The 21,712-nt window shown below is 48.0% G+C and overlaps 2 protein-coding genes and 3 non-coding genes across 7 annotated transcripts in view; 4 read left to right on the top strand and 1 right to left on the bottom strand.

The window, feature by feature from the left end:
• cacnb1 (calcium voltage-gated channel auxiliary subunit beta 1) overlaps window positions 1-9,925 on the bottom strand; it is a 58,383-nt gene extending 48,458 nt beyond the window's left edge. For both annotated transcript variants that reach the window (XM_088623123.1, XM_088623124.1), the window contains exons 1-2: window positions 9,665-9,925; window positions 3,289-3,375 (exon numbers count right to left, since the gene is read on the bottom strand). In XM_088623123.1, coding sequence (XP_088479249.1) covers window positions 3,289-3,375; window positions 9,665-9,751 — 174 coding nt within the window. In that variant the 5' untranslated portion in view covers window positions 9,752-9,925. The remainder of the gene's footprint in view (window positions 1-3,288; window positions 3,376-9,664) is intronic.
• Window positions 9,926-13,999: 4,074 nt separating this feature from the next.
• trnac-gca (transfer RNA cysteine (anticodon GCA)) lies at window positions 14,000-14,071 on the top strand. Its single transcript has one exon. It is a non-coding gene; the product is annotated as a tRNA-Cys (tRNA).
• A 183-nt stretch (window positions 14,072-14,254) lies between these two features.
• trnac-gca (transfer RNA cysteine (anticodon GCA)) lies at window positions 14,255-14,326 on the top strand. The gene has a single exon. It is a non-coding gene; the product is annotated as a tRNA-Cys (tRNA).
• Window positions 14,327-14,542: 216 nt separating this feature from the next.
• trnac-gca (transfer RNA cysteine (anticodon GCA)) lies at window positions 14,543-14,614 on the top strand. The gene has a single exon. It is a non-coding gene; the product is annotated as a tRNA-Cys (tRNA).
• Window positions 14,615-15,858: 1,244 nt separating this feature from the next.
• On the top strand, window positions 15,859-21,363 carry rpl19 (ribosomal protein L19). Of its 2 annotated transcripts, none has more exons than XM_088622789.1 (6): window positions 15,859-15,985; window positions 18,330-18,436; window positions 19,482-19,604; window positions 20,051-20,171; window positions 20,471-20,581; window positions 21,196-21,363. In XM_088622789.1, exons 1-6 carry the CDS (start codon window positions 15,981-15,983, stop codon window positions 21,317-21,319), a joined length of 591 nt encoding a protein of 196 aa, XP_088478915.1. In that variant the 5' UTR covers window positions 15,859-15,980; the 3' UTR covers window positions 21,320-21,363. The 2 variants fall into 2 exon arrangements, with proteins under 2 accessions (XP_088478915.1, XP_088478914.1); XM_088622788.1 differs by lacking the exon at window positions 15,859-15,985 and adding an exon at window positions 16,048-16,071.
• The last annotated feature ends 349 nt before the right edge of the window (window positions 21,364-21,712 follow it).

Genomic DNA, 21,712 nt, shown 5'->3' with positions numbered 1-21,712 from the left:
GTCCACTAATCTCAGGCTCGTCTCGCTGCGAAGGCGTGGCCTCTGACCTTCGTCAGTCAGTGACGCAGGCTGGCTTTTCAGAAATAATTCTGGAAATCCAGCAAAAAGGAACAGCTTTCGGGGTTGATGTCGAAAGGTCAACTTACAAGATCAAAATCATTTTTTTAAAAAAATCCAGTCACGGTCCACTCTTTATTGGCGGTGCTGCAAGTGCTTGCTCACAAAGCTGTACAAGTCAGCGTCGCTGTCAGTCAGAAACATCACAGAAGACCAACGCCTGCGATACTGAAATGTTACAGCAGCGCAAGCTGGGGTAAAACCACAAAGCATGCCCAGTTCTCACAAAAGAGATACATTTTGCGGAAATGGAACGGTGGAGTTTGATTCCGGATCAGGCTTGTCTCCTCCCTGAAATACTGCTGCAGGATTATGCTGGTTTGCTGTGGTGCGTATTGCTATAAAAATGCACTCTCCCACTTGTGTGGCAATCACCAAGGGGCCAGCGCATCAAACCAACAACTCAAAGAGTCCCCGACTAATTACACAATTAAAGCATAAAGATCAAAATAACCACACAAGAAAGGAACAGTAGGTAATGAGCTTTTATCTCAGACAAAGTGTGCTGATGATTAAAACTGCGATTAGCAGTCATGTGCTCTGTGCTCCACAGAGCGGTGTGACAGTCAAAGACACCCCCCCCCCCCCACATCCAGAAGGCGATCAGAGGTAAAGAATTAATGAGGGAACAGGAGCCCACTGGGAGCACAGTGACCTTTAAACCCAGCAGGAGGGTGGAGCTCATCGCCTCATGATCCCCGCAACACACACACAGAGCGCGCAAATGTCATCCGGCAGATGGAACCAGCCCTGCTCGGGTCAGGCCACGCCGCTCCAGTCCCACGTGAGCGACTGGGGAGCCGCTCCAGGGCCCGTTCCTGGACGCGGTGTTTCGGGGCCCCGAAGGTCCGCCCCCCAGGCAGCGGTGGACGTAGCAGGATTGTCTGCTGTCATCGCTGGAAGAGCCCCCCCGAGGTTGAGGGGGAAAAAACGTGTTTCCTGCTCTAGGAAGGAGGATCTAGATGACAGAAAGGCGGGTTTGTTTGTGATTGATCTCCCATCGCAATTCCAGTCGCGGGGGGGAGGCCGGAGGGCTCGCACAGAACAACGAGCTCAGGGGTCCATGCTCCACGGCAGCCGGGCAAGCACAGACGCAGGGGGGTAAAGCCGCATTTTGCTGGCTTCTGCTACGGCTACGAGGGTCTCGGGGGGGCTCCGTTCATGCGGCACGTGACCAAAAACGCGGCTCTTATCAAGGATCCACCAGGCCGCCCCCCCAAAATAAAGACACGAGAACCGCCACAGGGGCTGAGGAGACCCCCTGAACCCCCTGACCGAAAGGCAGAGGCAAAGAGGAGCCGACAGAGGGAAGCGGGAGAGGAGGGGGACGGGAACAGGGGGAAGAGCTGGGGGACAGGAGGAGAGGATGAACATGAATAATTCAGGCGGATCCCGCAGGTGTGCGGGGATTTGGGAGAGAGTGATCTTTCTCATCTCCGGTGAGCCCCCACTGCGACACAGCACCTCTCAAAGACTGCACCTCCCCCCCCCATCAAATGCTAACACTCAATCCCCCCCCCCTCTCCGAGCCTCCAGCTGCCGGAGGGACCCGAGCCAGCCGAGACCCATCAGCGGGTCAGCGATCTGACGGATGAGACGCCGCACTCCCATCAGTCCCTCACTCTTAAGACAGCGTTCTGGGAACATCTGCTCCTTGAGAGATAGAGAAAAATGCTCTCCCAAACCATATCTGATGAGAGACTGCCAATCATTTCACTCTGCTGAAATAAAACGGCTCTCTCTGAGCAATTTAATACACTTATGTCAGACTCTATCCCAGAGAGGGTCTACCTGCCTGCTCTATGAATACAAATAAAGGAACAGGTAAAGGCTTATTCCATGCTGCAAGGAAAAGAAATGAGACACAAAGATTTGGTTGTGGAACCTTCTTCACGTGTGTGAGGAAGGCTCCACAGCTGAAACGTTGTCTCTCTTTTCCTTTCAGCTTGGAATAAACCTTGCAGCCTATGCAGCGCCCTAAGTCGTCATACAAACAAACAACCAATAATGAAAAAGATTTTCATTGATTTCAAGCACAAAAGCATGTGGGGTCCTTTGTGGTTCAGACAAACTTTCTTTGATCTTAAAAGGTGCCTATAGTTCCCGAAGACAAAGGTGCTGTCCCAGCACACTCTCGAGATTTCATAATCAGCTTTTCAGGTCATTCTGTTCTTGAGCTAAACCCCCCATCCCTCTTTAAGAAGGACTCTAGCTACAGAGAAAGGAGTTCTTTCTGACTATGGTATATTTCAATACACCCTTCAGTTTAAAACATCAACAGCACAAGTGGGGACACAGTGTACCTTGAAACTGTAAAACAAAATAAATAAACTTGCCAGACTCTCGGCTTTAAAGAGCATATTGATTATTTTTCTGGTTTGAGCAGCAACACTGTGTTCAGTAGCACAGCGAACACCTGTGGGCAGCACATTTTTTTATCACAACTAGCTTCAGCTGTTCTCTTCTGCTTTCTTGGGTGTTTATTTATAGCCTGAGACCTTTAACCCTTTGCAGTATTACCGTACATACAAATAACACCGTGCTTTCAAACCCTTTTAAGCCCAACCTTTGGAATCGCTGGCGTTAAGACACCGAGATTCTGAAACGCACCAGGACGGGCCTGGCAAACAGTTTTTTTGCATCAGGTGGAGGCAGTGTCGAGAGCTCGTCTGAAGGGGACTCTGGGTTTCCAGACTTCACCCTGAAATGTGTTTTCGTTTCAGTGCTTCCAACAGTAACAAAGGTGAGGAAGAATGATCAGGGGAGTGAGATTAAACCCAGCGAGGACACATGCAATGCCTAACCCTGCCTGCTTCTGATTCAAATGCTTAATACCGACACATAGCAGCAGATCCACAAGCAGATCGATGGGCGTTGGCTAGCTTAGACCTGTACACTGCACGCGTGCAAGGCTGTGCAGCACCGTTGACGAGTCAATGTAGCACTGACCAGTGTGACCCTGGACTGCAGGCTGACATGCACTCAGCTGGCCTTTACACAGTAGGCCGAGCCCGATGAGCTGACCTGCTAGAGTGGGGGATTCGGATGCTGCCCCCCCTCCCCCTTCCTAGCATGAGAAGTCTCCTCACTCAGGGCTTTTTACCGCTGAAAAGCAGGGCGCGGGTGCCCGTTTGCGAGGGGGTGCTGGGAGGGCATGGCTGGAGCCCCTACCTGCCGCACGAAGCTGTTGGAAGTGGTGTCGGAGGAGGTACTGCCATCCGACCGTTTGAAGCGGCTCTTCCTTTTGACATACTTCCCCTGGGAAGAGAAAGACAAAAACAGGGAGAAAGACCATGTGTTATATTATCCTGTACGCAAACCTCCATTACTGACACTCAATTCACAGGGCGGGATGAACAGCCACAGGAAAGTCAGGATGAATCCATGGGGATTGCTTCCGTTTTTCTTTTTTAAATAGAGAAATAGTAATTAATTTTTATGATGTAACCATTTGATTTGCAATCGTTTCTCTTTTATTTTTTTTTAAAGACACAGCTCACCCCGGTAGAGGCTCCCGTGTCCACCCAGGGGTGCTCTCGCCTGCACCCCGGCGCGGCCACTCGTCATCGGGTATCCCACAATCCCCAGGCCACCCCTCTGATGCTGCCATGAGGCACCAAGAGGTCCCTCCCCAGCTATTGCCCGTGCTAACCCAGAGGGGCCCTGCCAACAGCTTGCTGCCACCAACTAAGGTGGCCCCCAGCCTCGAACTGGCGGCTGCAGAGCTCCTGTGAGCAGGAAGCTGTGCTGTGCTGAGTGAACGCGAGACCCCAGGGAACGTTCCCCCTCCACCCTCCATTGCACAGCCAACAGCCGGAGCACGCCACCGAGGAAGCCTGCAATATCTCCATCTCTACGACACATCCGCAAAAACCCACCCGCTCAGCGAGGGGAGCTGAAGCTCATGAGCAGGGAGTTCCTCCTGGTGGTGGCAGGTCTAGCCGGGTCGCCCCCTATGTGGCACGTGCGCAGTCACAAACAGTCAAGTCCTCACAGATTGAAAGGGACTTGAAATCTTCGTGAGCTGTTAGCTGTTGCCACCTCACTAAAAGTGGAAACGTTACACAATCAAAGGCTGGACATCGCTGCGTGGGCGTCTAACACTGCAGGGTGGACGAAGTGGAAGTCAAGCCAGCAAAAAAAAAAAAAAAACTAATGAAAGTCATCTGAAGAACCTCTTTAGCACAATAAAAACAAGGCATTTGTCTGAAGATCAGTTAATTGGTGGAGAGCCCACCTCCCTTTCATTATCGGGCCTTATTAATGACCTGTCACGGGCCATATTTCTCTAATCCGATTGGGCGAGGTCCGACAAATCGCTTCTGCCACCAAGGCAGAGCCCTCCATTAAATTAAGCCCCCTCTTGTTGCCACGTTGTCATGGAGATACATTGCCTGCTAATTGCATTTGGTAGCAATCGGAAGCGTGATGGATAAGACTTGTTCTCAGGCATGAGACAGCTGGCTGCAGCACAGCCTTCACAGCAAGAGCCACAGCAACTCCACCTGGAGCCTCGAAGAGCATCTCCATCCACACTGCTCCCCTGACCTCTGACCTTGGGTGTGATGCACCTTCTTACAATCAAGCATGACTCAGACTTACCAGGGGAGAGCTGAGCCAGCCCCGGAGCCCTGCTGCATTCAGCAATGCTCCCATTTGTACTTATTCATGCAGATACACAAGTACAATGTTTTATTGTCTCTGTTATTTATCGAGTGTGGCTTTAGGGCATTGTGTGCGTGTGTGTCTTTACCACACTTTTATTTTTAAAACGGTCCTTAAGGGACACCTCTCACGGTTAAAAGAGGTGGATTTGCAGCTTCTGTTAAAACAAAATATTTAAAGGAGATAAATGAGAATCTACCTTTAAAAAACCGGCAGCTCAGGATTAATCATTCATTTCACAGCAAACAACTGACTGATTGGGGCTCCTATCATACGGCAAGGACCGTGGTAAAGACACTTTTTTCAGCAACAGATGTTGCTATTATTTCATTCTGCCCTATTCAGCAATCAGTAAGTCACCGAACAGAACCCGATAAAAACACCAATATCCCCAGGCCAGGAGCACCGTTTCCTGCTACAGGATGTGTCCAACATGAAAATCTAACAGCAGATAATTTGGGGAAATCTTTCTGAAGCCCTAAACAGCTTCCGGACTTTCGTTTCTTCCCTCCACTCCTGCCTCTCGGTCTCCGGCTGCTTATTTTCGGCAGCATTTCTGTAGCTCTAATGACAAGAAAATTTCCTGAATTGTTCCTCCTCTGTCACACTCTGCAGCCGACTCACATAGCTCCCCTGAGGGCTGGTTATGTTTTTTTAACACCGAAACAACAAGACTGCTTAGCAGGCAGCAAAATGCCTTCGTTCTCCTTCTGCCAAAAAAGAAAAGCATTGCTGCTCCTCACCTAACTAGTGAATTCCTGTTTTGTTCTGCGGAGTAATAGCCCACATTTTAACTGGCTTTCCAGATGTGTAGGGCATTTTCACTGGAGATCAATGCAGCAAGTGGAAATAAAGAAACGCTGTTCTCTTTAAAGCTGAGGAGCCACATTAATGCTCTTGATCCGCTACCAGACTAATGTCCTGTTGCTTCTGTCCGCCCAGGTGTTGAAACCACCAGGTTACAGCTTTGCCTGGAAATTAACCTGAGATAGAACAGCTTCACAGCTTTACGTAAACATCTTAATTTAGCCACACAGTACAGAGCATCTTAAGAATATGATAGGATTATCCTCACCAAGGAGAAATTGAAATTACAGAATTTAACATGCCTAAAATAATGACAGCTACCTCAATCATACATACATATATTTACTGCTATCATTGTATTATCAGTGCAATTATATGCAAGCAGGGACTCTCAGTAATGGATCTAGCTGACGTTTCTCATTGCTCCTGTGCTGTTTTTGATATATTTCTTAGCGAAATGCTACAAGTGCCCAGCAAAAACTCCCAGCTGGAGCAGAACTAAATCCCTGAATGGAAGCTGAGGTGCTTTTCCCCCGCGGAGTCTGATCCAGGGCAAAGGCCACCCTGACTTCAGCTGTCAAGCCCCTGCGCGCTGATGATGATGCACCATATCCTCGCTCAGCTGCAGATCTCCAGGAACTCTGCCGCATTTTTACTGAGACACACCAGAAAACCGGACTGGTAACTGTGGTGTAACAATCCGGTAACTGTGCTCCTCCGTCCATTAAGCTCCCATTGAGATCTTTGCATTTCGATCCACGGGACCTCAGAGGTCATCTCCCACAAACACCTGACACTGACACAGAAAGCCAACATCTCCTCAGATGCTGCCTCTGGCTGCCTGAGCTCACCGGTGTTTGAAGATCACAGCATCAGATCCAGAACCAGGCCAGAGGTCTAGCAAGCAGTTAGGATCTTGACGCTGCCGCAGGAAGCAGAGACACAGACAGCACGAAGAGGACCCCTCAAAGCGTTGGAAAAGCTTCATGAACACTGCCACCACCTGCCGTAGATCCTCCCAAGCCAGAGGACAGACAAACCAACATCAGTGTCCTTTTTGCAAGTCAACACAATGGGCATTGAGGCCAAGAGCATCTGACATCAGCTTCAATGAAAAATAAGCTAAATATTAAAATAATATTTGCAGTGATACACCTAACTATTTAATTCTTCTCCTGGAGAGCCTCAATGATTCAGCAACGCTTCACAGGTGTCCTGTCTGCCATGCTCACTTTAAGTGCTGCCAATTAAATTTCCATCAAATCAGAAGATAAAAATAGTTTATAATGATGCAATATTCGGAAGACCAAGTGCTTTTTAGTGCATATTATTTCATTGCGTGGAATATGCAGAACACAATTAAGCATAAATACGCACCGTTTCAAAGCAAAACCAATCCACATCCTCTTTTCTTTAGTCCGTTGAGTGAAAATAACCGTCTTACAGTATTGTTTCAGTGCGACTGGATTGGTCTTCAGCCCACTTCGGCTGCAACAGCATTCCACACTTTGAACACAGAGCTCAGAGCTCCTTCCTCCAGGTTTTTCGAATTAAACACAAAAACACAACAAAGCAAATAATCCCTGGTGTAAAATGAGAGTTTAGTGGGCAGTGAATGTGTCAGAAATGAAAGGGTGTGATAAAACACGGAGAATGACCACTTCACTGTGCGCAACATGACACAGACTGAAGAAATATACTGGCTGCAAGATGTTACTTTTAATAAACTGTCAAACAAGAATCATTAAAAGGAGCATATCTGTTTTGTCCATTAATGTAAAGTAGACAAACACTCAGAGGGGTTAACACTATGCAGCCAGACTGGGCTTCTGTTCAATCCCTGCTTTTTACTCGTTTTTTTTTATTTTATTTCTTGTAACTACCTGTACATCTTCTCAAATGTGAGGTGTTTTGTTTTATTGTGTTCACAGATGAAGTTCACATTCATGAGTTCATCACATGCCCAAAAGGCTTTTCCACCAGGCTGCCTTGGACATGTTCAGGTAAAGTTGTTCTTTAAAATATTCCAGGGGGTTGAAATGGGTCAGTTATTACAGAACTAATATTCCATCAACCTTCAAAGACCAATCCCACTGCGCATGCTGGTGAAAAACTTAACCGATGTGCAGGAACGAACTAGGGATATTTTAGTAATACAGCCCAGTGTACAATGGACAACACCATACTGCCACATTAAAAACACATTTGTTAAAATTCCGAAACATTCCAAATCATTCTCTGTATTTACATGGGGAGAAAAGAAAGGAAATCCATTGGTGTCCTAAAACAACAGGAATTATCAGAGGAGTTAATTATGGTACAGTGTGGGCCCTATTTTTTTGTTGTTGCTGTTGAAAGATAAAATCCCAGCTAGTGTTAATGAAAGCTGACATGCACATTCAAACTGATAAACAAGCTTTCTCTGTCTCACACCTAAGCTACCCGTTTCAAACCAGGAGGGCAGGCGCTGGGAGATAAAAATAAAATTTCAAACAGGAAAAGCTCGGCTGAAATAGACAGCTTGCCTGTCTATTTTACTGGTGGTGTTGTCTTATCGTTATAATATATTATGACACACACAGAAGAGAACCACGGCCCCATAAAAACTGTTCTGGCAGATTAAGGTAAATCGAAGGCCTGGAAAAATCATTTCTTTAAGGAGCCAAAAATAAAAACAAGCTAGAAACAGACATTTGCAATCGGGTGAGTTCTGAATTATGTACCCTTTTCAGCACCTTGCTTAAAAGCAGATATACAGCACATGTGCATGTGAGGCCTATTTCTGTGCTCTTTCCAAGATGCAGGTTTTGAAGCACGGACACTTACCTGCATCCATTAGGCCAATAATTAGCTTGATTGGCTCGTTAAGAGCCGGGTTGGACTGAAGACCTCCAGACGTACTGTAGCATGATGGGAACCATACTGGGCCGTGTAAGACGCCTGGTCTAACACCTGTGGGGACTGGAGAGAGCTGTCATGCACTCTCCCGAGCCCTGCAAGGCTCCCACGAGCGGACCGCCGCCCGCGCGTGGGTTGTGCGGAGTGACCGCCGACGTCAGGGGCTAACGCCGGGCGCGCTCGCGGCCGTCAGAGGACCGAACCCCTCTGCGCGCCACACGCGCCCTCCTCCGCCAGCGACACCCGGGCTGCGCTTTCCAGCCCATCTCGTCTTTTTTCCCCATTTTTCCTTCTCAGCGGAGCCTTGGTTTTGCTTTTACATGGAGGAAAGCGCTAGAAATCGTCTTTTTAAAAAAATAGTTTAAAGCGTAAACGAGAGCCGTCGTGTTATTGAAACGGCATCTTATCCGAAGCAGGTTGTAACGTATAAAACGCCAAATTACTGTGACAGACTCCTCACTCCTCTTTAAAAACCGACTCGGAAACAGGACAGCTATAAGGTGGTCAGGCTGCTCCCGCTCCTGTAGCTCCAGATTGTCAAAACGGTATGTTGTTCGTGAAGTACCAATATTAATCAAACACTTCCATTTCACATGAACTGATTCATTAAACACAATTCTGCCGCCTTGTTTTAAAGTGGAATGAAAGTCACCCCACCCTATATATATGTATGTAGAAATAAACGCTTTAATTTTTTAGAGTTAAATAAGGTCAGCGCAACAACCGAACTGAAGAGAATATCAGCTATCTAATCACAACTACAAGCAGACTCCTGTAAAAAAACATTTTCGACGTATTGTAAAACAAAACGGTGTGTTTGAAGCGTGTTCAGCGTTTTATCCGTATGAATGGTGATGATGGGGGCAATATTGGAATATCTACTGAAGTTTCCTTTACTCGTTTATGGTTTAGCAAATGACTGGGTTCGTTGCCGTGTGTACATTCAGATTTATTGCCTACATATTACATCTTAATTCTTCTGCAAACAAAAAATAATACCGTATGCCCTATGTAGTACACCATCATTGAGTGGTTTCTCACTTTAGTTAGATTCAAAGGAGAAAGGCATTCAAAATGCGACACAATTTCATTAGTTTACAGTCTTGGTTTTATATGTTTGTTTTTTTACCTGGAATTTCCTACCATATCGTAAAAAATAAAAAAGGGTTTATCTTACCTGTGAGCTAGGATTATCAAAAATGTCCATTTGAATCTCCTGTGTAGAAGTAGAAGGCGTCCTGGACATACTACTTTTCTGTACCATTGAATTTTTGTTATTGTATTGTTAATATTCACAGTTTAGTCATTTTTAGCGGGTGGAAATGAACAATTCTGTCTTTTCTCTCCGATATCCTGCTCAGTGTATCCTCCCGACAGCGACAGACAGCTGTGCGTCGCCTCCTCGCTCGCTCGCTCTCCCCGAGCACAGACAATGAGCCCCAGCATCCAGCTGCTGAACCCCTCGGCCCCGCCCACCTCCGGCTCTACCCGCCCCTCTCAGCCTACCTCCGCCAATCACGGCTGGACAAGCTGCACACTGCCGCGCAGCGATTGGCTGCCACAACTATCATGGGTGTTAATAACGCCACACGGGGGGGAGGGGGCGTGGCTTTTCTAGTGTGCCCCTCCCCCGACCTCTCCACCTATGAAGGAGCAAATGTCTCTTCTAAGCAGGTGCCCGGGTAGCTGGGTTCACTGTATTTGGGGGAAAAAACTGCTGTTTCAAAAAACATCAATTCGGAAAAAAGAGGGGTACACTCAACAGCTCTCGCAGTCTGTTTTACGACTGTAGTAAGGATTTTGAGGAGGCGCCCGTGTATGATTATAAAAGAAGGCTACAGCGACTTGTTTTTTTAATTATATGTGTGACTTTCCCAAAGATGCCGCTGACTGGAAGGTTCCGACGATTGCGAATACAGCATCTTGCCTCTCACTCTCCTGTCTGCCGCCTTTCCTTTTCCTCGTTCTCTGTTGAGTGGGTGGGTGGCGAAAAAAAAAAAGCAGGCGAAGCTGAGGTTGTGAAAAGACATTTAAAAATAGGTTAAAAAAAAAACAGAAGCCGAGCTTCGAGGGGTGATAAAATTACCCAAGGAGAAGGATGCTGCCGCCGGAGTTTGTTTCTCAGTCTTGGAGCGTGTTTTACCACAGCCCTCACAGTCTGGCAGCACGGAGAGGAAGTTCAGTGTCTTCTAAGGGAGCAGCCGACGGTATCTAATAAGCCCCCTTTACAGACGCTGGAACATTTCACGCCCCGAGGCGGGTGCCTGGGTCTGTCCGACTTGTAGCTGTTATCGTGTTATGAAGTTACTGATACTTGCTAAAATAACGGGTTTGTCAAGTCCGATGAGAGACGGCCGTCTCTATACTCGTTGCTTTTAATACGAGTTCCGTAACGACCGATGCTTCTCCGGAAAGAGGCGACACAGCCGAAGTATAGAAAAACAAGATTCCCCGGCTTTCCTTCTTCAATTTTATAGATTAAATCATTGTCCTTTATTTGAACCGCGTACGTGGGAGGTGTCGGTCCCGGTAGCCCGGCGGGTGAACTTCACCCTGTCAAACAACTTCAAACTTTCCTTTATTAAACAATATACATCCTTATCATTAGTGTTGTCATAGCATGTGACTCTCACTTCCTCCCTTTGTCGGCTGATATTCTGAGAGAATCGTGCACTGGGGGAGTCGTGAGCAATCATTAGCCCCAAAACTAATGTTCTATTTCAACCCGAATTTGATCATGTTCAGTAGCACATTGGAGATGCTTGGGAACTGGACTGTAACTGGACATTACCTGCATCATATCGCAAAAAGACGATACAATATAGCCTCAGGACAGGAAAACCGTTGAGAAGCATTTCAGCCTGACCTGCAGCACAGCCTGGTACCCTTTGCACGGCACTGCTCTGTCCGCATCAGCAAAACTAAACCCCGCTATGCTTTCACTGCACAGAAGCATTATTTTAAAATAGTCCTGCTCAGTTAGTGAGGAACTGGAGAGACCGGCCGGAGTTAAATGAAAGGCACAAGATTGCTTGTCCCTTGTAAACTGGAATTTCCTATCAAGTGTGAGTTCCTTAGCAACTGCCTAGATAGGTTCAGGGCTGCCTCCGTTTGCTGACAGTATCAAAACTGGAGATTTTTATATCCTGTACATAAATCCCTCCCTCCGCCCCTGATTTCACCGCCTTCCCCCGGCAGTTGTGTAAGATGCACACCAAACGGCAGACGAGAGTCACACGTACTCGTGTAGTCTGTGCCTGCTTTGCGATATTCCACGCTCATTCCACCCCCCACACACACACACTTTTCACTCCTGGCAGCTGATGTCGCTCCCTGCCGCCTGTGGGTTTCAAGAGCTCAGAGGCTGGACGTCGTCGCCCGGTGCGCTGAGTGCTGGACTGTGCTGTACCGACGGGCCCGGCACACACACACACACACGCGCGCGCCCTCCCCGCACCGTGAGCTCGCTGTCACCATAGCAACGCAACCTGCAGAGGCGAGCCAGCCGAGCCCCGCAGCGAGCGTGCGCGCCCGCTGCCGCTACAGGAGTTCGCTCGCTCGCTCGCTCGCTCTGCGCGCTCCGGCAGGCGTGCTCCGCTTGACCCCGCCCCCGCCCCCCGAACAAAAAATGCAACGCACTCATCTCCAGAAAAGACCACGTAGTCAGATACAGTAGCTGGCCGGTGGGGGCCTGAGGGATGAAGGGAGGGGCTGCATGAGTTTGGAGTAAACGGACACACCATCAATAGCTTCCCTTGGGTGCAAGCGAGCGCCTTACTCCTGTCCTGGAGTCCTTGTACTGGCTTCTTGTCAGGCTTGGCACCTCAGTTCGCGTCAGAGTTGTGATCTCACACTCCCCTCCACCTGCGTTCGGCCGACTCTGCTTTCCTGTTTGTCCCCCAAGCCCGTCTGCACTCTGTGGGTGACAGGAGACTCTCCAGTTATGCCCCAAAGCTGGGGAATTCTATCCCTAACTATATCCTCAGCTCTTTCAAATCCAGACTCAAATCCTTCTTCTTTAGAAGAATCTTTACCTAACTGGATCTGTGTCTGCCCCCCTTTGCTTTCCTACTGTATTCCAAACCCTTATTGTGTCGAAGCATTCAGTCAAAGTCCAACAGATCACAGAACAGCTCCTACCTTCATGCAATCAGACTGCTACACAGCCAAGCTGCAGTGACCTTCGGCAACCACCCAGACGATCACTGCTAACTGGTCAGGCTACATGGACATCCAGTTTGAAATCCAGTTAACACTGCATGTTGCACTATTTGGACATGATGTATTGCATACGCCCTGGACATGTAGCAGAGCTATTTAAATTGAGTTTCATTTCATTCTATTTTCATTGCGCTATTATTAGGTAACATTATTTTGTAACTTTTAATTTTGTGATTTTTATTTGTATTTCCCCTTGCAGAAAAGACATTTCATTGGCAGCAACTACTGCTGCACGCTGTACTGTTGTGCTTTTGATAAACAAACTTTGATTGATTGATTCATTGTGCAATTCCGACGTCTCCCCTCATTGTGGGTTTTTTTTCTTACTGTAAAGCGATTTGACAGCCACTTTTAAAGGCATTATCGAAAATAGATTATTATTATTATTATTATAATTATTATTATTATAACAACCCCAGCAGCTCTTGCAGCTGTGGGTGTGGGGCTCCGGGCCACGATCTTGAAGGACCCACATGCTTCACAAGACCACTTGGAGGTACCGACACGGTGCCGGTTCCGTTTAGGAAAAGACTAACGTGTCAAAGGTTACCGAGAGGAATTCGGCACATCTGGAATTGGTATCTAATTGATTAAAGGATCGAATCCAGAGGTTTCTTGAAATGATAATAATAGTCAACTTCACTGTTTATAGCGGCTTCAGTAGTAGCTTCTCAAAGCGCTTTCCAGTTAAAAGAGAAAAGCTCACGAGGAAAGGAGAGAACAGAATGAGCACAATCGAAAACAAGGGCTTACAATGCAGTAGAGGATGAAAGTACAGACGCCGGCACTAACTGAATAAATGAACTTCTTAAGAAGGAGGATTTGAGTGGGGAATGAATGCGCTCGGGGAATGTGCTCTTCCGCTATCCTCGAGGACTGAGGTCCGGAGTTTTGGGGCGCCGCAGGAGAGATGAACTTCGAAAGAACCCCGAGAAGCGGCTCCAAGCACGTGGCTGGGTTGCTTTCTCCCATTAGCCTTTGTGTCAAGGGTTTTCTCCATCTTCTATCACTTGGGCCTCAGTCTTCACCCGCGTCCTCCAGTTCGTAACCTCACAGCTGGATCTGAGCAAGGCGGCAGGGGGGGTGTTTCATAAATACTCGAGTCCTGTCCCCTCGTCGTTTTCCCTTTTCGGAACTTAAACTCTGTTTTCGGTGCACTAGCTTACTAACTACGTCAGAATCCAGATAACTACCGCACTAATTCTATCACTCCAATCCGAGCATTTGTTCGGCTTATCTAGTTTTGCTGCCAAGAACTGCAAACAATTACGTGAGAACAGGACTGAGGCGTGGGGGTATAGCTCAGTGGTAGAGCATTTGACTGCAGATCAAGAGGTCCCCGGTTCAAATCCGGGTGCCCCCTGTGTCCTGATTTTCTACGTACTTCTTTTGTCTCTTTCCCCACCTATTAATACCATGTTGACAACACCAGACCTTGATGAATTATCCTTTTATTGCAACGAGGAAGTGCAAATAATTTGATCACACATAAAACACTGCAGCAAGACGAGATAGCTGTACAGGTGACAAACCGCTGTAGCACTGTGGGGGTATAGCTCAGGGGTAGAGCATTTGACTGCAGATCAAGAGGTCCCCGGTTCAAATCCGGGTGCCCCCTGTGTCCTGGTTTTCTTTTTTTTTTGCTCATCTGGGTGTCTCTTGTTTCCGACCTATGAAAACCTTGCTGGCAAACTCAGTTTTTAATGAGTTGTCACTTCATGGTCACGAGGTGCTGCAAATCATATGATCCCACCTAAACCACCGTGCAGGTAGGTAGTGGACACCTGTACAGGTGAATTCACACCGACAGGTGACATAATATCCGAGAGCCTGTGGGGGTATAGCTCAGTGGTAGAGCATTTGACTGCAGATCAAGAGGTCCCCGGTTCAAATCCGGGTGCCCCCTCAACAGTTCTTAGTTTTATGTTGTTTAGTATCAATTCGCACTTGACAACGCCAATTGTTTCGTGAGTTCTTGCCACATATCAAGTCAAGAGTTGTAAATAATATGATTTCGGATACAAATCTTAAGGGGAACAGTACCTTTTAGATGAGGCAGAGACCCAAAAAGACGCCGTCTGTTCAGTGGCAGAACATTTTCTTGCCGAGTTTATTTCGTTTGTCTGTTATAATTAATAATAATTATTACTTACACTTATTGATACTCCACTCAAAGCGCTTTACAGGTAACGGGGATCCCCTCCACCACCACCACCAATGTGCAGCCCCCAACCGGTTGATACCTATGTTTAAATATCTTTTTAACAACCTCGGATATTTCATGCTGTCTGGTTATTTATTTTGGTCAAGTTCTGCAAATCGGATCACATTGACCCAAAAGAGACAACCAGGCATATCCACAGAAGGTTATATCTCAATAGCTTACTTTCGAGAAACGCAAACACTTCACTCCAGGGTAAAAGACACAACAAAGTACGGGTGTGTAGATTGTGTAGTTCACTGATACACCATTTGACTATAGATATAAAGGTTTTCTCTCAAGTCAAAAGTCTCCATTTTAAAATGCCGTTGACATTTTTAACAACACAACCACATCACTCAAAACCAAAAACCTTCCTAATGCAAACTTACTTCTATAATATTTTTTCACTTTTCCAGCTTTTTAGTTGACGTAAATATTGCCTCTTTGTTAATTTATATGTGTATTTAATCTCTACACATTTTCGCGGGATGGTAATTTATAGTTTAAAACCAGTTTAGTGTTTTTATACTTTAGCTGTGGCTTAGGCAACGTAGCCTATAGAATTAAAAACCAGTCGCTTGGTTTCTTTCTCTTTTGAATTACTGTGGCTCATTCTGGGTTGATTATGTGTGGAGTTACATTCAACGAGGAATCCTCCAATAAAGAAATTTGTTAAATTACTGAAATACTCGTTAATACAGTTTCAAAATGAACGTTTGCGACTCAACCTCGCCCTCTAGCGTCAAGTGAGAAGTTTTCACATCTGGTTTCTTTTTCCCGGCGTGCACCAGCGGAAGTTGAGGCTATGTGGAATGTACCATTATCATATAGGAGTGGGAGATTTTGCGTTCGATAAGTGAAAAATGTCCTAAGAAAATAAAAAATACAGGTGGCATGAAGCGAAAACTTAGAATAAAATATTACATAAAAATAACATATTTTATATTTATTTAAGTATTTAATCTGAGAGAGTGGCTGCTCTTCTATCATAGATGGGATCTCCCTGCCCTGATAATGGTAGAGCCTCGCTTGGCTCTGACTCTTTCTTTTTTCTCAAACAGCAGCAGCCATGAGGTAAGACCTCCGCGCTCTCCCCGGCATAAAACTGACAAAACCTGCCAAAATGTCTCTTCACCCCTGTCTCGGGGACGAGTGAACAGGCACGTAAGGCGATGGGGGGTGTGCGGATGCGTTTCGCGGACGGTGCTGGGTCGAAAAGAATGGAAATTAACGTCCGAACGTGCTTCCGAGGCGAAATGAGGAGGCCATGTTGTGAATTCTAGGACGTTCCCCGAGCCAAGTCAGTCTCTCCGCTCGGAGTAGTACAGTTCCCAAGCCGCGACATCACCCCCAGAGAGTATTTATGAACTATGTACGGGGCCTTAGAGGTTTTTAAGAACACCTGAGTTCTTTTCATCTCGGCCTGCTAGGGGTGGCCCTTTCCGTGCCCTCGCACACATGTCCGGAGCGACGCCAGGCCCAGTCTGCCTCTGGACATCTCGCTTCGCTGGCAGTTTACGGCTCGATGGCGCACTTCTGAAGGGGTTTATTTCTGGGGACTGCAGCATGATATAACTGCATACTTGTTTCCTTGTGCTTTACAGCGGCTTCCTAACTGTCGCAGCAACTAGTGGAATGAGTGCAGAGTCAGTGTTACAGGTCTGGCTTTCAAGTCGAGGTTCCAGCGATGTTAAGACACTCCCATCATATTAGATTATTATATTTATTATTGCATATTATTAAACCTGAAAGGTTTCTGGATTTGCGGCGATGCCTTTTCTGTTCAAATCCGAGCACACCCCGGGCTGCCCTCGGCGGCGTGCTGGTAGCAGCCCTGTCACTTGCCAGTCGGGGGTGTTCTCGCTGTGAAGAGGCTCCGAGCCGAGACGTGTTCCCCTGCCGGAGCGCTGTTCGGGTCAGTCTGCTGGACGCGCCGTCCAGAGGGTTTCATTCATGCAGGTCATCATGCTGCTCTGTCCCCGATTCGGCCCTCCCGCTGATTTAGCAGTAACTGATAATAATTAAGAACGCCCTCTCCCCGTCTTTTGATGAGAATGTTTAAATGAAACTGGGAGCTGGGTGGATTCCTCACAGTACCCCTCTGATCAGCTGCCAGGGCTGCTGTCGTCCAATACCGAGCTTTTCAGAAGTGAATTACTTAATTTGAAGGCTGTTACATGTTTAATGGCTTTTAAGATCAGAATAATTTCCAAGTCTAAGGTGGCCTGACATCCTCTCTTATCTAGTTTGGTTTGTATTAGGGGTGCCTGGGGAGCCACCGAGTGGTAGGTTTTGAGGGTCACCCTCGTGTCATCGATTCCTAAACTGGATTCCATTCAACTAAAAAATCGGGTGATGGGGTTAAGCTTAGAGATCCAAGACGATGCCAACACTAGCTCTGGTGGTGTGCGCTGGCAGGCTTCCAGACCTAATTGAATGAGTTTGCTTCTTGGGTTGCACAGTTCTCATGTTTTCAGCCTACATGAATCGGTTTAAGAGTGACCTATAAGATCTGCTGGATTGTGGCCACACTGGGGGGGGCAGGATCCGTGCCCCCTGCGTGTACAAATCGAGTAACCTGTAACAGTGCTCGTACTACAAGTGCTTGTTTGCCTCTGCAATTTAAAAGCAGTAATCGATCAATGTTTTCCTGTTAGATGTTGATTTCATGCTTTCAGAAAAGCAGTGTGCATTGGTACCCAGCCCTGTGACGAGAGCTATGCTGTTCAGCACAGCGTGGTGCACACCTGCTGCTGGTACTCGCAGGGCCCAGTCTGTATCCTCCTGTCTTCTTGTTGGCTAACTGTAGAGGTGTCCAATCAGACCGCAGGCTTTCTAGTGTTGTGTGGGGGATGCTGGCCCTTACTTGGCTGTTAGGACAGAGTGCACTTCAGACACTGGATGAAATACTCTTCATTCATTGTCTGGCGGCTTCCTTCAGTTCAGGGTCATACAAGAGCCAGAGATTTTCTGGAATTAACGGGTACAAGGCAGGGCACACCCTGGATGGGATGCCAGTCCAGCGCAGGGCACACACAGACGCGCACTCACCCCAGAGCCAGTTATCCCAGACATTGGTTATCCAGCCAGTATGTCTTTGGAGTGTGAGGGAACATGCAAACTTCACACAGCCAGATGAAACAAACGGCACCAAATTGCTCAGACGTCTTATCTGATTACGACAGAAGATGCGCATTTCTAGAACCCGAGCAAGAGATTGTACCTCGCCTGGAGATGAGAAACATTTTATTTTTCTTCAGAATGCAGTTGGCCTTCTCGGGCGCGGGGGTTCGGTGCCGCTCGTGACTGTGTCCTTGTTCTAAGTGGGAGAATTTGCCAGATCGGTCCACTTAAACCCGGTCGTGAGGTAATGCAGAGCTGAGTTGCCCGGTGTGGTCATGCTTTCCCTGTCTCCCAGCATGCTCAGGCTCCAGAAGCGGCTGGCGTCCAGCGTCCTGCGCTGTGGCAAGAAGAAGGTGTGGCTCGACCCCAACGAGACCAACGAGATCGCCAACGCCAACTCCCGTGAGTGTCCTCCGTCACCAGTTAAACCGCTCTCCCTGCCCTCCTGTCGGGCTGGTCTCCAGTTTGTTGAATGGGGATGCGAGTGGAAGATTACTTGACTTTTATCACAAGCCAGTAACCTGGTCCACTGAGGCAAAGGCACCATCCTAGACCTTTAGATCCATTGCGAGTCCTTATTTTCATTGAGTAATTCAAGTGATGAAACTAGTTTTAACAGCTTTCAGGGGAAAATGGTTGTACTGGAATTATGTTGAACTAGTAGATGTGAATTATCGCCCTCCCTGTTGTGTCCTTGTAATCTAATTTTAATGAAAGAGTGACGAAATTGGGGAGCTAACTTTAATCTTGCCTGTATTTCAAATGCAAACATTTACAACTAGCATGTGTAATATTAAATTGGGGGATTTTTATTGTCAGCTGATGTTTTCAACCACAGTATTGGGGCTAGTTTTGTGTGTAGATAAGTTTCTCCCTTAAGTTCAACAGGGCATGTCTGGGCATGTTTTTCTGCTGATACAGTTATGGTTACATCCTGTCCTTGCCAGGTTTCAGAATCACAAGAGGTTAGAGAGATTTTAATATGCATTCAGCCCTGCAAGGACTGGTCATAATGACTTTGCTCTTTGAAGTGTTACTCTGGGGGGTAGATTTAACTGCTGTGCTGAAGTAAAAGAGTGCTGATTAACTTTTCAGAGGTGATTTTGGCTGTGCCGATTCTGAGAATAAGTGATTCTGGGATGCTGTAAATTTTCACTTATTTCCTCCAAGGTTATTGCAGCCTGAAACAGGATGTTTTTTTAACTTGTCCAGATGAGTCCTTGCATCACTATAGTTAACTTGTCTGTGTATATGTATACATGTAGCTCTGGGATTTAATCTCTTGATAATAATGATATAATATTAGGCTGACTTGTCTTGGCAGGGTTTTGGCCTGTGATTAGCTTGTTTGGACAGCTGAGACCACGAGTTCCTTTTGGTGTCTCCATTCTCTGTGACCTTTGACCTTGGCTTGCCCGTGACCCCTCCCGTCTCCCTCCTCCAACAGGGCAGCAGATCAGGAAGCTGGTGAAGGATGGTCTGATCATCCGGAAGCCGGTGACAGTGCACTCTCGCGCCCGCTGCCGCAAGAACACGCTGGCACGCCGCAAGGGCAGGCACATGGGCATCGGTGAGTCCCGCGGGGCGGCTCCTCGGGTCAGGGCCGCAGAGCGGAACCTTGCCAAATGGACTGGGGGGCCATATCGGTTGCGTTTACCGTTGGTCGTGGAAATGTGGCCACCCATTTTCCAAAAGGCTTTACGCCCCTGTATTCTCTCGAGTGTGTCATGCCTTTGCGCTTCGATACATACCTTGAGCTGGAGAGCGCCCTCTGCTCTGGAGCAGAGAGCGGCTCCCGGTGTCTCTGACGTACTTGACACTGAAGCGGAGCGTCTAGATCACGCTGTGGCTGTTCTGCAGGCGGTTCAGGATCGAGTCTGGTTGTGCCCGATGCGTCTGCGTGCGCCGTCTTGCCAGAGCCTCCGTCGCGTTGCGGTTTCCTGGCGAGGGGCCGGAGGGGTGGGTGTTGAGCCCCCCCCGTGCTGTGCTGATGGTGCCGTGTGCTTGCGCCCTCAGGCAAGAGAAAGGGTACGGCCAACGCCCGTATGCCCGAGAAGCTGGCCTGGATGCGCCGCATGAGGATCCTGCGCCGCCTGCTGCGCCGCTACCGCGAATCCAAGAAGATCGACCGCCACATGTGAGTGGGGCTGCGGGGGCAGGGGGGTGGGCACCAGGGCAGTCCTGGTGTGGTGTGGCTTTGTGGCGTTTGCCTGAGTAAGGTGTACCTGTCCCTCTTCCTCAAGTCAGATGAGGAAGAACCCGCTATTCCTATGTTCTGCTTCCATTAAATGGGGTTTGAAGCAATTGTTCGTGCATACAAGTGCATTTGTGCTGCAAGTGTTGGTTCCTTGCCGAGTGTCTGTTCATGTCCTGTCTGTGTTTGGGCTACCCTGACACTGTCTCCTTCCTCCCGCCGCCCCCAAATCTGTCCCTTAGGTACCACAACCTGTACCTGAAGGTCAAGGGAAACGTCTTCAAGAACAAGCGCATTCTGATGGAGCACATCCACAAGCTGAAGGCTGACAAGGCTCGCAAGAAGCTCCTGGCGTAAGTGGGCTTTCCTGGCATAGAATGTGGCCCTATCTCTTGTCTTAGGGGGGCGAGACTGTAACCCTCTGAGATCCAGACAAACTCTGACGCTACTTGGTATTAGGACTGCAGGGACCTTGAATGTGGGCCTTTTGAGAGAGGTTCTTGTTTCATGGTGAAGATGAACATCAGCTCCTGGGGTGTCTGTCATTATCCAGTGCTGGTTTTCCATCTGCCTTGCGGTGAACACGTCCACTCTGCGTGTTGCCTGTTGGGAGCACCAGGTTGTAGGAGGTGCTTTGGATGAGAGGTCCTGACTTCTTGGTCATGAAAGATCTCACCGGCACTGCCTGCCCTGGCTGAACTCCTCTCTGGGTTTGCCCTCTGACCTCCCTTAAGTTTCCCTTCGGATGAATGAACCCTAAGGGGCTTCTCACTCCTCTGCCTGATCCTCTGTGTGCTGGGACAGCTGGCACATGTTGGCTGCCACACCTTTAGTGGTGGATGTAGTGGACTTAACCCTCCTGTATGTGAAGCACACAGGATGTTGACCTGCATACAAAGTCGAAGGAGTATTATTAGCGCATGCTGTCCTTTCCTGCCCGATCCTGACCGCTCTCTCCCCTCTGCAGTGACCAGGCAGAGGCCCGGCGCTCCAAGACCAAGGAGGCCCGCAAGCGCCGTGAGGAGAGGCTCCAGGCCAAGAAGGAGGAGATCATCAAGACTCTGTCCAAGGAAGAGGAGACCAAGAAGTGAACCTTGTCCCCCATCTTTACCCTTTAATAAAGTGTACAGGAAGATCTTTGCCTCCCGAGTCTCCTTCTTGGCCAGAACCTCACAGGGAGCAGTCATCTGTAGGCGACAAGGGGTTTTTGGCGACTTGCTCTAGGGCCCTGCGGTTGTGAAATTTAGGCCGATTTTGGTTGTGGGGATTTGTCTCCCCCTTGTGGTGAGTGATCATACCTACAGGATTTACTAGGTGTTGTGTTCCTTCAGCGCTGGTTCTCTGCTTGAATCAAAATGAAATGGGTGCCTGGGTCACTGGGATGCAAGTTAAAGCTTTTATTTTGTTGGTGGGAAGGCAGTTCATTGATCTGATCACATTTGTCCATTGGCAGTGCACTTATCACTTGGTGCATCTTTTTTTTT

Source organism: Lepisosteus platostomus, chromosome 28 (assembly GCF_059453375.1).
Source record: "Lepisosteus platostomus isolate fLepPlt1 chromosome 28, fLepPlt1.hap1, whole genome shotgun sequence".
In the NCBI taxonomy this organism is placed as follows: domain Eukaryota; kingdom Metazoa; phylum Chordata; class Actinopteri; order Semionotiformes; family Lepisosteidae; genus Lepisosteus; species Lepisosteus platostomus.
Note: the sequence above shows the minus strand (reverse complement) of the source record. Positions and strands in the feature narration are given on the sequence as shown.